The 15,169-nt window shown below is 42.9% G+C and overlaps 1 protein-coding gene and 2 non-coding genes across 5 annotated transcripts in view; 1 reads left to right on the forward strand and 2 right to left on the reverse strand.

Moving 5' to 3' along the window:
* Nucleotides 1–15,169, forward strand: part of LOC115474923 (vascular endothelial growth factor receptor kdr-like) — a 344,006-nt gene that overhangs the window by 227,050 nt on the left and 101,787 nt on the right. For all 3 annotated transcript variants that reach the window (XM_030210630.1, XM_030210628.1, XM_030210631.1), the window contains exon 10: nucleotides 3,702–3,858. In XM_030210630.1, coding sequence (XP_030066490.1) covers nucleotides 3,702–3,858 — 157 coding nt within the window. The remainder of the gene's footprint in view (nucleotides 1–3,701; nucleotides 3,859–15,169) is intronic.
* On the reverse strand, nucleotides 8,648–8,707 carry LOC115475225. Its single transcript, XR_003942997.1, has one exon. It is a non-coding gene; the product is annotated as a U7 small nuclear RNA (small nuclear RNA).
* On the reverse strand, nucleotides 9,629–9,686 carry LOC115475224. The gene has a single exon (XR_003942996.1). It is a non-coding gene; the product is annotated as a U7 small nuclear RNA (small nuclear RNA).

Raw genomic sequence — 15,169 nt, forward strand, 5'->3', positions numbered from 1 at the left:
TGTAATAAAAATAACTAATATGAAGTACATAAGTATTGTCATACTGGGAAAGACCAAAGGTCCATCATGCTCAGCATCCTGTTTCCAACAGTGGCCAATCCACATCACAAAAACCTGGCAAGATCCCAAAAAAGTACAAAACATTTTATACTGCTTATCCCGGAAATTGTGGATTTCCCCCAAGTCCATTTAATAATGGTCTATGGACTTTCCTTTAGGAAGCCGTCCAAACCTTTTTTAAATTCCGCTAAGCTAACCGCATTTACCACATTCTCTGGCAACGATTTCCAGAGTTTAATTACACGTTGAGTGAAGAAAAATTTGCTCTGATTCGTTTTAAATTTACTACATTGTAGCTTCATCGCATGCCCCCTAGTCCTAGTATTTTTGGAAAGCATAAACAGATGCTTCACATCTACCCATTCAACTCCACTCATTATTTTATAGACCTCTGTCATATCTCCCCTCAGCCGCCTTTTCTCCAAGCTGAAGAGCCCTAGCCACTTTAGCCTTTCCTCATAGGGAAGTCTTCCCATCCCCTTTATCATTTTCGCCGCTCTTCTCTGCACCTTTTCTAATCCCACTATATCTCTTTTGAGATGCGGCGACCAGAATTGAACACAATATTCGAGGTGCGGTCGCACCATGGAGCGATAGAAAGGCATTATAACATCCTCATTTTTGTTTTTCATTCCTTTCCTAATAATACCTAACATTCTATTTGCTTTCTTAACCGCAGCAGCACACTGAGCAGAAGGTTTCAACGTATCATCAAGAACGACACCTAGATCCCTTTCTTGGTCTGTGACTCCTAACGTGGAACCTTGCATGACGTAGCTGTAATTTGGGTTCCTCGTTCCCTCATGCATCACTTTGCACTTGCTCACATTAAACATCATCTGCCATTTAGACGCCCAGTCTCCCAGTCTCGTAAGGTCCTCTTGTAATTTTTCACAATCCTCCCGCAATTTAACGACTTTGAATAACATATTAAGAGAGTTAAGAGTATTTTCGTTCTCTTAATAAATGAATCGTCGCCGCACAATGAGTGCCGCTGAGGTCCACTCTATACAATTCAAAATATAAGATATTGAGAATTGGTCTATAGGAAATTGGTATATGGAAAGTTGCCTTATGGAAGATTATCACTTTGCACTTGCTCACATTAAACGTCATCAGCCATATCTTGCAAAAGCAAAGGAATTCAACATTTATAGATATGTGTAAACTAAAATAACAGATTCTTATAGTTTTTCTTTTGGTTTTGTCATTTGCTGTACTGTGTAGTCTTTGTAGTTCTGATACCACAAAAAGGGCCACCAGAAAAACAGATCTCCACTAGACCACGGGGCTCATTTTTGAAAGTGAAAAATGTCTAAAAAGTGGCATAAAGAAGCATTTGGTTGTTTTTTCTCTCAAAAATGTCCAAATCGGTATTTTTGAAACCTATTTTTTTAGATGTTTTTCGATGCTGTTCTTCTGCAGTGCGTCCAGATTTTTGAAATGTTTTTTTGTTTTTTTTAATGGACGTTTTCCTTTTTTTGAAAATGACATTCTTTCCTATTTGGATTTTGGACGTTTTGTGCAACAAGTCCAAAGTCGGGCATATCGAAAATGCCCCTCTATATTTTTCTTGGTTCTTTAAAAAGCAAGTTAAAGTAGCAGGGTTGAGAACTAGGGAACCAGGGTTGACATTCAGCATTTCCCACCAGTACTCATTGGAACTTGAGCATTTTACATCACCTTCTATTGCGTCATCTATAAACTTAGGCTGGATTTATTAACATGCCTTAATGCAATTTAACACAAACCCCATTACGAATAGGACTTGTCTACATGAGGATGATTTTATAACAGGATGCCTAAGGAAGAATTTCAAAAAGGCACCTATTTTAAGCTTAATTTATAAAGGTCTCTATTAAAAAGCCCCCTGTACTGCATACATCCTGACAACTGGTAAAATCAATAATTTATGCTTGATGGACGGACAAGTGATAGCAATAGTACACAACTTCAACCTGTGTGGATCAATAACCAATAATGAAACAATAAGCAATCAAGAAATCTAATGATCTATCGTTCTTAGCAGAACTATGAAGAACCTAGACAAGATCTTCAAGTGCAGAGATGTCTCTCTGCATGCAAGGATTTGACTTCTCCAAGCCATGGTCTTCTCAATAATGTTATATGGTTGTGAAAGTTGCAAAGTGAGAAAGCAAGACAGGAAGAAAATCAATGACTTTGAATTATGATGATGTGTCTACCATAGATTTTCCAAAGAACAAATCAATCAGTATTTGAGGAGATCAAACCTAAACTTTCCTTCGAAGCTAAGATTCGTAACACCCTTTAACACATTATCGCATATTAATAAATTAGATCGTAAGCCTTCTAAGACAGGAAAATTACCTTTGTAACTCATATTGAGCACAAGGTTTGAAAGCTGAGTAATCAACCCTAATCTACAGGTTCCAGTTTTTCTCAGGACTAATATGACCAGTAGAAATCTACGTATCTCTTTGGATCAATCATGTGATTTAATGCTTGCCGTTGAACTGGCTGCAAACAAACCAGGGGCCCTGTTTACTAAGGCGTGCTAACATTTTTAGCGCATTCTAACATTAGCGTGCACTAATTTTTAACGTGCACTAAAAACTCCAGCCCGCCTACTGCACAGCTTAGTAAACAGGGCCCTAGGTATATTGGAGATTGTGGTATCTGTTATTGCATCAACAAAAGAAATTGTATACAAATTTCAAGACAGAAATGAGGTCTTGGTGTATCATTTGTAAAATGGAACTTTAAGGCTCAATGAGTAATTAAAACTGCTTGTTGACTTAATTACTTAATCCAAACAAAATGATGAGAACTGCTACATTATCCTGTTAATTCTGAGATGGAATCTTAGCTCTAAGTGCTTTCTTTTTAGCCTTTTGGAAAAGAAAAAAATCAGGTAAATGTGAGGAAGGGGATTGAGGACGGAAGGGGAGAGTAGCCTCAGGGTGTGGGAAATCCACACACCAAAAGTAGCGTGGGTTACTTTTTAGCGCGGCGTAGTAAAAGGGTCCCCTAGTTTAAACCTCCTTGAAATATTGGATCTCCTAGTACGGTTCACTTTTGTTGATAATTAACTTTTTGTGAAAAAGTGTATTTACCTTTTGTTTTCTTGGTTCAGCATTCTGTACAAGTGAATTTACTTGATTGTATTATTGAGACTTATAAATATTTTTTTCTCTTTATTTTTATTTCAAATTTTCCTTTTCATAACAATCAAACAATTATGTGGTATACAAAAGCATGGGGTACATTTGAAGTTCTGTAAACACAAAGTATTATAAACTAATATTTGTTTTAGTTTTATATAGTTTGGAAATTAAAGTCTCCTGATTTATTGATCTAAGGAATTAGTAATATTATTTATCACATGACTAGTTTCGAGACTAAAGTTACTTACATCTTTAGTGAATGTGTTGACAGTTGTTAATGCAGCTTTCTTCTCATTAATGCATCTCTGATTCACATTTAAATAACTTTTTAGAAAATATTTCATATCTAGTTGCATACTCCTCTAATCATGCAGATGGCGTTATAAGATGTGTCTTCCATAATTTTAAAGAAAATGCACCCTACATCAGTTTGAACCTATTCTATCAAATCTGTATATTCTTAACACTAATTGATTTTCTTCACTTCTTTGGTAGCCAAACCTACAATTTATGAAAAGGAGACTGATTTTGATAAAATCGAGCCAATCCTGGTGGGAAGAGAGCAAACTCTTCAGTGCACTACATCTGGAAATCCTCTTCCCACAATCCATTGGGAGTGGCAGCCATGTTTTACCACACCTTCCAAAACACTGTAAGTCAGTCATCATGAAACACTTTTCAACTGTGCTTACTGATTCTTGCTAAATTTAGCATCTTTGGAGAATGCTTGCATTTGTTTTCTGATTCTTTTGCAAGACTCTAAAAGTTTGAATATGCAAGAATGTTTAGGCTGTACTGCATGAAAATTACTATTAGTTTTGGCAGCTTATTCATAGCCCCTTATCCACTGCACTCTCCTTGAATGCATATGCATGAAGTTTGATAACTTACTCTTCTAATGAAATATAAATCAAGAATAAGATCATTGAACCAAAATGTACCAAAATCATAGAAAAGGAAACAGATGGCAGATAAAGACCATGTGGCCTACCAGTCTGTTCATCCACACCAACTGCTCAGCTCTACAATTCCTTCCTTTCTCTCAGAAATCCTCTGTGCTTGTTTTTGTTGTTGTTCTTGTTGGGATTTTTTTTTTTGGGGGGGGGGGAGGGGGTTGATTTCAAGCATCATCATCTCCAATGCCTCAGCCTGGAGGCTGTTCCATGCATCTACCACCCTTTTCAGTGGAGTGGAGGAGTAGCCTACTGGTTAGTGCAGTGAACTTTGATCCTGGGGAACTGAGTTCAATTCCCATTGCAGCAACTTGTGACTCTGGGCAAGTCACTTAACCCTCTATTGCCCCTGGTACAAAATAAGTACCTTAATATATGTAAACTGTTTTGAATGTAGTTGCAAAAAAACCTCAGAAAGGCAGTATATCAAGTCCCAGTTCCCTTTCCCTATTTGAGATTCTACATGGAATGTTGCTAGTAGAGGAATAGCCTAGTGGTTAGTGCAGTGGACTTTCATCCTGTGGAACTGAGTTTGATTCCCACTGCATCTCCTTGTGACTTTGGGCAAGTCACTTAACCCTCCATTGCCCCTGGTACAAAACAAGTACCTGAATATATGTAAACCGCTTTGAATGTAGTTGCAAAAACCTCAGAAAGGTGGTATATCAAGTCCCATTTCCCTTTCCCCCTTTCCCTTATGACATCACAATATCAGAAGTGAGCCAAGTATCGGGCAATCAAGCCATTGTGACATGACTGATGAGGTTGGCTCTTATTGGTGGAATGAGTGGAGGAGTAGCCTAGTGGTTAGTGCACAAAGAATTAGTTATTGGATTACTCCTGAGTCTACCCCCTTCTGAAATAAAGAAACCACTATTTCCCAGTTGCCCCATATAAATATTACTTCACTATTGATTGTTGTAAATATTATACATTATCAACTGATTCTATATATCATGCCTTATGTGGAGATCGAAGTGTATTCTATAACAAAGCAAGTAAATGAATTGGTTAACTAGCTAATCAGATCTGTCAATTGGATGTTAACAAGCAATTATCTGCATTAATTGGCATTAAGATTTATGCACATAATTCACTAAGCGTATTCTGTAACGTGGTGCCTGTAAATTGTAAGTTGAATAATTGAAAAGGGGGTGGGGGGTGGGCATTTCTAAAATCTATGGGGGTCTTTTACTAAGCATCAGCAAGCTCAATGTGGGCTTACCGCTCGCTAAACCGGAACTACCACCTACCATAGCAATCCAGCGGTAGTTCCCACCCCCAGCACGCACCCGGCATTAATCAGGCAGTGCCGTGCGCTGCCCGGTTACCATGGGGATAGTGCAGGAACCCTTACCACCAACCACCTCAATGGGTGGCAGTAAGTGCTGTCCCCCTAAATGGCCATGTGACACTTGCCACATGGCTATTTCTGTGGTAAAGGGAGGCCTCAGCATGTGTCAAAAGTACGCCTTGCCACATCTTACTAAAAAGACCCCTATGCACGTTATTATAGAATACACCCACTCAGTGCCTAATTTAGGCATCTGGATTTGTGCCAAGGAAAATGTGGCGTAAATGGCCATGACCAAATTTGGTCATGCAGAGAGGTGCTCAGCGTAATTCTATATACCGCGTGGAAATGTAAGCTTATTCTTTAAAATTTAGCGCACTTTAGAGAATATGCCTAGGTGTATTTTTTTCCCACGTGAATTTTCAGGCGCCATATATAGAATGTACCCCTATGTGCGTGGCATAGAATGATGTCAAATTTATGTACTGGTTACAGAAATGTAGGTGAAGTACTGATGGGGGAGTAGGGCATGATGAGTCAAGAGTTTGAAGTGACAGAAACTTAAGGCAGAACTGCTCCTGCTGCAAGAGTTTAAGGGAACTGAAAAAAAAGGTCTGAGAAGAGGGATAGCAGATATTTGGATACGAAAGGAGGCAAGAGGTACTTTTGAAAAATACTCAAAAACGGGGGGTGTAGGTAGTATTGGATTTCTGGGGAGGTCTAGGGATGGACTGGGGGAGCAATACATTTCCTCCCCCGACCACCGTCATTGAGGGCCCCTTTTACTAAGCCGCGTAGGCACCTAAGTGCACCAAAATGGACTTACTGCAGTAATTTCATTTTTGGCATGTGTCTGCCATGTGCGTCTGAAAAATATTTTTTTATTTTCTGTCACGTGTAGCCCAAATTCTTTAGCGCTAGGTCTATGGCTGGCAGTAAGGTCAAAGATCCAAAATGGACGCGTGGCAATTTTGATTTTGCCACATGTCCATTTTTTTTACAGGCGCGCTGAAAAATAATTCTGCGTACGGCCAAAACCCGCACCTACACTACCGCAGGCCACGTTTTACTGCGGCTTAGTAAAAGGACCCCTGAATTTCTTACCTTTGCTGGCGGGGATGCCCAATCAATGCCAGCCAATGGGATTCGCAGCTGGAACTGTCCCAGTGCTGTCTGTTCAGGGAAGAAGTCAGCAGCCTCTCTTCCTGCCATTGACATTGGCACTCATCGCGCATGTTCAGTTCATGTGTGATCTGAGCAGCGCCCCCTCCCCCCCCCCGGAACAGCACGATGCCCCTCCCCCCCGGTGAAAGAACCCCCGATCCCCCAGTGAAAGAACCCCCCCCCCGGGTACAAGCCGCTGGGGGGGGGGGCCGCGCGCCTGCCGGCTCTTTGTTTTCATGCTCCCTCTGCCTCGGGGAACAGGAAGTAACCTGTTCCGGGGCAAAGGGAGCATGAAAACGAAGAGCCGACAGGCGCGCGGCACCCCCCCAGCGGCATGCATCCGGGGCGGACCGCCCCCCCCCCTTGGTACGCTACTGGCTAAATTTAAGAGTATGTCTGATCTTCCTCTACACACCTCCTCCAAGGCCTCTAAGGTCCTTCCAAGGAGTATCACGTTGTGACACCCAGCAATGAGCCTTCTCCGGAGTAGCTCCCACACTCTGGAATGCACTCCCTGAAAGGCCACAGAGAATGTGGTGAAGGTGGTTAGCTTAGCAGAGTTTGGAAAGGGTTTGGATGGCTTCCTAAAGGGAAAGTCCATGGACCATTGCTGGGATGGACTTGGGGAAAGTCCACTGGTTGTTTCTGGGATGGGCAGCATAAAATGTTTTGTGCTTTTGGGGGGGCTCTTGCTAGGTACTTGTGACCTGGATTGGCCACTATTGGAAACAGGATGCTGGGCTTGATGGACCTTTGGTCTGTCCCAGTATGGCAACACTTATGTACTTATGTAATCTTATAAAACATTATTTCCAAAGGGATCCAATAAAAGACCTAGTGAGAATGGGGACTGGGCATCTAAATGGCAGATGAAATTTAATGAAACTCCTTGAGATCTTGAGCAAGTTACTCAGGTACAAAACTTAGATTATGAGCCCTCCAGAAACTGGAAAATACCCAATGTCCCTAACTCACCTTGAGCTACAACTGAAAAAGACATGAGTCAAATCCTAATAATACATAAAATAAATAAGGATAATGCATGTTTAAAAAAATCATTCTAACTATGGGTACACAGTGCTGGACTCCAAACAGGAGTCACAACCCAAAAACAGGATCTTGGAGTCATCAAGGACAATGCATTGAGTGGAGGAGTAGTCTAGTGGTTAGTGCAGTGGACTTTGATCCTGGGGAACTGAGTTCAATTCCCACTACAGCTCCTTGTGACTCTGGGCAAGTCACCTAACCCTTCATTGCCCCTGGTACAAAATAAGTACCTGAATATATGTAAACCGCTTTGAATGTAGTTGCAAAAACCTCAGAAAGGTGTTCTATCAAGTCCCCTTTCCCTCAGCTAAGTGTGTAGCAGTGGTGCAAAAGGGGCTGCCATTTAGATGCCTGGTCCCCCAGTCTCACCAGCGCCCCATGCAACTCCTCACAGTCTGTTTGTGATTTAACAACTTTCAATAACGTTGTGTCATCTGCAAATTTAGGTGGCAATTTTAGAAGGGCTAGACTCCATTTATACCTGTAAAAAGATGAATTCTATGTATAAGTTATAAGTATTTAGAAAGGGAAAGGGGACTTGATATACCGCCTTTCTGGGGTTTTTGCAGCTACATTCAAAGTGGTTTACATAGGATACACAGGTACTTATTTGTACCTGGGGCAATGGAGGGTTAAGTGGCTCACCCAGAGTCACAAGGAGCAGCAGTGGGAATTGAACCCAGTTCCCTAGGATCAAGGTCAGCTGCACTAACCACTAGGCTACTCCTCCACTAGCAACATTCCATGTATAATCTCAAATAGGGAAAGGGAAATGGGACGACATACTGTCTTTCTGTGGTTTTTGCAGCTACATTCAAAGTGGTTTACATAGGATACACAGATACTTATTTGTACTTGGGGCAATAGAGGATTAAGTGACTTGCCCAAGATCACAAGGAGCAGCAGTGGGATTTGAACCAGCCACCCCTGGATTGCAAGACCAGTGCTCTAACCACTAGGCCACTCCAACCATTAACCAAGCACAGGGTGTTTTCCTTTAAAGAAAACCTACTAGACAAATTCTAAAAGAGCTAGAATCATACCTGCCTATGGCCACACAGCTACTACGCAGTGCTGTGTCACTCCGTTTAATGTTGTGGTGAGCACAAAAGCAAAATTCATACTACTACTACTACTACTTAACATTTCTAGAGCACTACTAGGGTTACGCAGCGCTGTACAGATTAACAAAAAGGACAGTCCCTGCTCCAAGGAGCTTACAATCTAATGGGCGAAATGTCAAGTAGGGGCAGTCCAGATTTCTTGAGTAGAGGTGTGGTGGTTAGGTGCCGAAGGCGACATTGAAGAGGTGGGCTTTGAGCAAGGATTTGAAGATGGATAGGGAGGGGGCTTGGCGTATGGGCTCAGGGAGTTTGTTCCAGGCATGGGGTGAGGCGATGCAGAAAGGGCGGAGCCTGGAGTTGGCGGTGGTGGAGAAGGGTACCGAAAGGAGGGATTTATCTTGAGAACGGAGATTACGGTAGGAATGTAAGGGGAGATGAGGGTAGAGAGGTAAGGAGGGGCTGTAGATCGAGTACATTTGTAGGTTAGTAGCAGAAGCTTGAATTGAATGCGGTACCTGATCGGAAGCCAATGAAGTGACTTGAGGAGAGGGGTGGTATGAGTGTACCGGTTCAGGCGGAAGATAAGACGTGCAGCAGAGTTTTGAACGGACTGAAGGGGGGATAGATGGCAAAGTGGGAGGCCAGTGAGGAGTAGGTTGCAGTAGTCAAGACGAGAGGTAATACGCATCTAAAAAGGAGGGAAAACAAGTAGTTGCACAAAGCTGACCAAGGAACGAGGCCTAAGAATGGATGAAAGAGCCACCCGAGAGATCCCACAAAACCAGATGTAAACAGCCAGAAGAAGAGGGATCCAACCTCAGCCACCACAATACAGAATAGGGAGACAGAAAAAAACAGCTTCCTACACCCCACTCCTTAGCTACCATTAACTAATCACAGGGGGGCTTTCCATTAAGGAAAACCTACTAAACAAATTCTAAAAGAGCTAGAATCATACCTGCCTGTGCCCGCAGCTACTTCCCAGTGCTGTGTCACACCGTTTATTGTTGTGGTGAGCACAAAAGCCAAAATTAATACGCATCAAAAAAGGAGGGAGAAAAAGTAGTTTCACTTAGCTGCCCAAGGAACGAGGCCTAAAAATGAACTAAAGAGCCACAAAGTGGAGAATGCGTCAAATTATGTGGCCAAATTCACAATCACCAGATGCTATTTAGCATACAGCTCAGAAGAGGCAGAGACATGTCAGAGCACATCTATATATATAAAAGGCAACCCCAACGTTCTGAAGCCTCCATGGAAGTTGAGGCACCCGAGATATCCGGTGTGCCCTGGAGTGTCTGCACCGCCCTCGCGTCAAAACGTCATGACGTCGAGGGCGGAGCTATAACACTCGAGGCCCGAAACCGAAACACCACAGGCACGGCCACGGAGGCGCAGCAAACAAAAAAAAACCAAAACCCTACCCACACACAGCGACGCTAACACCGAACAAGGCAAGTAGCTCGGAGGGAGGGGGCCCCTTGCTAGCGCCTGTTTCATTGCGCTCAGAAACGGACATTTATTCCTAGTAGCTCCTAATAGACGGAAGCTCCACACTTTACAGAACAAGTAGATTTTCCTTTAAGCAGCAGCACCCAAGAGACCCCACATGCTCAGATATAACCAACCTCAACAACCACAGAGAGAAAAAAACTGCTTTCCAAACCCCCTTCCTAGTGTATTCTTTCAAAGAACAATCACACCAAAGGTGGAAGCCAACATTCACAACAATAGTCCAAAAAATGTAGTTTTTGCTAAACACCACAATGGGAAATTGGGGCCAGTGTACAGGATGAAGTTTAAACAACCAAGGCTTTGGATCTACTATGCAGTTTTGTTGACTGAAGATGAGTGAATTTATATTTTTTTTCTGTGCGCAGTTTTTGGGGTTTTTTTGTAAGGAGCATATTTTTGACGTTACACAGTGGGATATTGTGGCTGGTGCTGTGTGTTTTTGAATAGAACTCTGTGCGCTGTTTTGGGGAGCACTTGGTTTTCCTCTATTCTTTTTTTTTTTTTTTTAATTTTATTTTTATAAGTATTAACAATATGTCAAGAAAACTCAAAATGAAAAAATGGAAAGAAATAAGCAATACAATTTCAAAGTAAAACAAAGTAAAGCAATTACCGTATTTTTCGGACTATAAGACGCACCGGACCATAAGACGCACTTAGGTTTTAGAGGAGGCAAATAGGAAAAAAAAATTTTCCTTTTTCCCAACTCTAAAACCTAGGTGCTCCGGTGCGTCTTGTCCGAATCCCGCCCTCCCCCGGCCCTGTCACCACTTCTCCCTACTCACGCGATCTTCCCTGGTGGTCTAGTGACGTCGGGCCAGGAAAGAGTCCCCTCTTTCCTGCCCAGCGCGCTGCTCTCCATCCTCCTGTATGCATTGCTGCCTGACGGTCTCGGCGAGATTCAAAATGGCCACCGAGAATTGAAGTCTCAGCGGCCATTTTGAATCTCGCCAAGACCGTCAGGCTGCATACAGGAGGATGGAGAGCAGCGCACTGGGCAGGAAAGAGGGGGCTCTTTCCTGCCCCGACGTCACTAGACCACCAGGGAAGATCGCGTGAGTAGGGAGAAGTCTACCTTCGGACTATAAGACGCACCCCCCATTTTCCTCCCAAATTTGGGGGGGGGGAAAGTGTGTCTTATAGTCCGAAAAATACGGTGTATATATATATATATATAATTTCTTTTCTTCCATTTCAAGTCCACAAGAGTGAGAGAGAACGAGGTAATATTCCATGAAATATATTTTTGACTAATTTAGACTAAGAAATTTGAAGAGAAACATAAGGTGCCAAATCAACGATAATTATGGAGTAGATGTAGATAATGGTGCTGGTTCTTGATTAGGGGTAATAGCAACCTTTGAATCTAGGAAAGAACTCAAATGAGTTGGATCATAAAAAATATTTATTTATTTGTTTTGCACATTTATATCCCACTTTTTTCCACAGGGATGCAGACTCAAAGTGGCTTACAATGTTGTACAAATACAATTACATGAAACAGGAGAGAAGGAACAGAGTTAGAAGAAACAGGGAAAGGGAAGAGAGACTATCTGAAGATGGCAGTCAGAGATAGGCTGGTCTTCTTTAGACTCCAGATGTTGAGACGGCTCAGAGTAGCTAGGACAACTGTCTGCATGGCAATCCATGATGGTGAGCTGGCGAAATACCCATCCAGACCAGGAGAAAGAAGCAGGCCACAAATAGAATCGTGGAAGGCTGGAAAAGAGGTGAAGAGGCTGGACTGGCCAAGCCGGAACAACATGGTGCAAGTTGCATTGAAAACTGCTTCGGTACTGACCACCAGCACCCTAAACGAGTGGAGCAGCGACCAGGAGATGAGGTGCTAGAGGCCCAATGGTGCTGCAGCGATGAACAATGGCTGGTGAACGGGCTGAGTACCAGAAGCAGGAGCGGCCCGGAGAGCTGAAACGGGAACCAGGGGAGGTCCAGATGGAGGTCGTCAATCTTGAGAGAGCAGGGAAGTTGTAGCCAGGAACAAATGCTAACGCTCACAGCACAAACAGGCCAGACCGCAGTTGGTTGGCGGCTGGTCTGCGGAACCGCAGCAACGAGCCGATCCGACTAGACAGACGGTAGGTAACCCATGGCGCCCAGGTCCAAAACAGGCACAGGTCCAGTGGTAAGGAGCCGATCCTCAGCCAAGCGCCGGCGGATTACCCGAGGGCCCCCGAGACCAATGATACAGGCTACACGAGCACTGACAATGCGATCGGGCTGACAGCCAGCCCACCAACACGCAGGAGATGAGCTATGTCAGCTAGAGCTCCCCCTTGGTTTTCCACACCATAACAGGTGAAAAGGAGAAAATCAGTTCACCGCAGCAACGAGGGAGCCGGCGCAAACAAAATCGAGCCAATATACAGCCAATATGTAACCAATCAACGGTTAGCTCCGAGATGGCATCAGGAGCTAACGGTCCTTTAACTGAATTAACTTTCAATACACATTTACACGGGAAATTTAGCCAAAATAAACCACCCAACTGTAGGACCCCGGGACGTAATTTTAAAAATAATTGACGTCTCTTTTGGGTTACTCTTGCAATATCAGGAAATATTCTAATCTTATTAATCATAAAGAGTTCATCTCTATGAAGAAAAAATTGTTTCAGAATCCAATCTCGATCAGGTTCCAATACAAAAGTCACTATTAAAGTTGCTGGTGTCCCCATCTCATCTTCTTCAATTATCTGTGTTAAGTATATCAAATGAAGCTTCTGCTCCTTGTTCAATTTGGTTATTATTTTCTTTTCTTTTTTTTCTTGTGTGGTGGTAAATAATATATTTTTGAGACAGGCGGGTAAGCCTGCTCAGGAATCTTCAAAATTTCAGATAAGTATTTCTTAAAAATTATTAAAGGAGCCACTGATGTAATTTTTGGAAAATTAATCAACCTAAGAGTTTTAGCTCTTAGCTGATTTTCCAAATTTTCAGTTTTAAAGTGTAATAATGCATTTTCTAAACCCATAAGAGCTTCCGATATTGAGTCTAGGGTTATAATTGCTGGGGTTTTTTAGGCAAAAGAGACTTACTGATTGAAGTTAGTTCAGCAATAGATTCCCCAGATGGTTGCCTTCCTCCTCCTGCACTAGAGTCTGCCAGAACACTGGCTCTCTCCACTATCTTTTCTTCAGCAACGATATCCAGCGAATCCAAGCTGCAAACCGTCCCCGCAGCAGGAAGCTCTCCTCGGTCAGTGACACTAGGGGTTTCCTGCCCCTGTTGCAGCTCTGATGCCGGCACTGTCGGAGGCCTCCGCTCATCGGGGCTGAACGTGATCTCAGCCTCAAGCTGGGGGAGCGGGACCCCTCCCACCGCTCCTTCCAGCAGCGAGGCACCTAGCCCCGAACAACTTCCTGGTACTGTAAAGCGGTCCATCGGACCCGAAGATCTCGCAGGTGTAGCGGGGCTCACACGCTGCTTGCCCCTCCGCTTCGGCATGGGAACAGGTAAAGAAATTCAATAATGGAGGAAATCGGGTGAAGAGCTGCCTTACAGCGTTCTCTTCAAGGCACCATCTTGTTCCTCCCCCCTCATCTATTCTAAGAGGTCTTTCCCTTGCTCTTTTTTCCATTGCTCTTTAAGACCAATGATAGTAACGGACTCCTCATGAAGGGCTATTCCAGCTGTTTAGTGGCACCTGTGGAGATTTCAAGTCTTGCTTGTTTAAAACGAATTCTTTTCCTGTGTTCTAGTCCCAAATTCCCATTGTGCTGTTTGGCAAAAACTATATTTTTTGAACCTAGTATGTTCTTACATACTATAGTTGGGATCATGCCTTTAAATTCAAGAGACAGCCATATATTCCTATGAGTGACTCTAAGCGTTTAGCATGCGCTAATCATTAGCACGTACTAAAAACACTAGCACGCCTTTATAAAAGACCCCCTAAGATGTTGAAAAGAGAGTTTTGCAAAAAAAAAAAAAAGAATACTTATAGAAGAGAAATCACTTCCCTTAGAAGCCATACTACACTTAAAATTGAAAATAATTATTTATGGGGGTGGGGCGATAGTCCCACATTAATGATTACTGCCATGAAAAGAATGGTCCATTAAAAAGAAGGTTTTATAGTTGGAGTTCCTATGGATGGAACCTGTAAGAAGGCAACATTTGAATTGTTGTTATCAAGCATCATCTTCGATGTGAAAGTTAACCTGATTTCCGCTCTTGTTTTTAGATCTTATCCTTTGATTTTTAATGTTATTTCCCCATTCTGCTCGCTGCTGCCCCCTAATGCAGCCAAAGAGGAAGTGCTGCAAGAGGGACTCAGGATAGAGGGGTGAACGGGGCAAATACTTCTTTGGGAAGACAATATCATATTGAAGTGCAGGCCACTTCTCCTGGCCTTCGGGGCAGCCTTATCTCTGCTCTGCAGATGCCGTAGGAGGATTCCTGTCTGGAATGACACATGCCTTGGTTTCCTGGAGGTCTTGGATTTCCCTGCTTTCTTCTTCTGTCTTTCTTGCCCAGGCTCGGCTGCAGTTGGCATTCTTAGCCTGTTCCTATTGTTTCTTTTCAATCTTGCTGTGATGTCCTTTGCTTCCTGTCAATTCCCTGCCTCAAACAGCACTTGCCTCTCCGACCTTCAGGGTGAAATATCCCATTCAGTATCCAGAAAAGCAAACAAGGCACTTTTGTAATGTCCGGAATGAAAAAGGAAGCCAGTGATATTATAAACGACCAAATGTGATCAAACATACCTAACCTCTCATATTTCTGTTCTTGTGGTGTATGGAAAGATAATTAAGGAAGCCAAAATAACTTTTAATCAGTATACAAGTCAGTAATTTGAAGACACATACAATCATTTCAACACTACCAATTGTGAACATCTGCAGATGCCTATGGAAATTTACTGGCTCATGTGTTTTCATACCCACCAAGTGCATCTCGGTGGTTG

This window comes from Microcaecilia unicolor, chromosome 7 (assembly GCF_901765095.1).
Source record: "Microcaecilia unicolor chromosome 7, aMicUni1.1, whole genome shotgun sequence".
Classification (NCBI taxonomy): domain Eukaryota; kingdom Metazoa; phylum Chordata; class Amphibia; order Gymnophiona; family Siphonopidae; genus Microcaecilia; species Microcaecilia unicolor.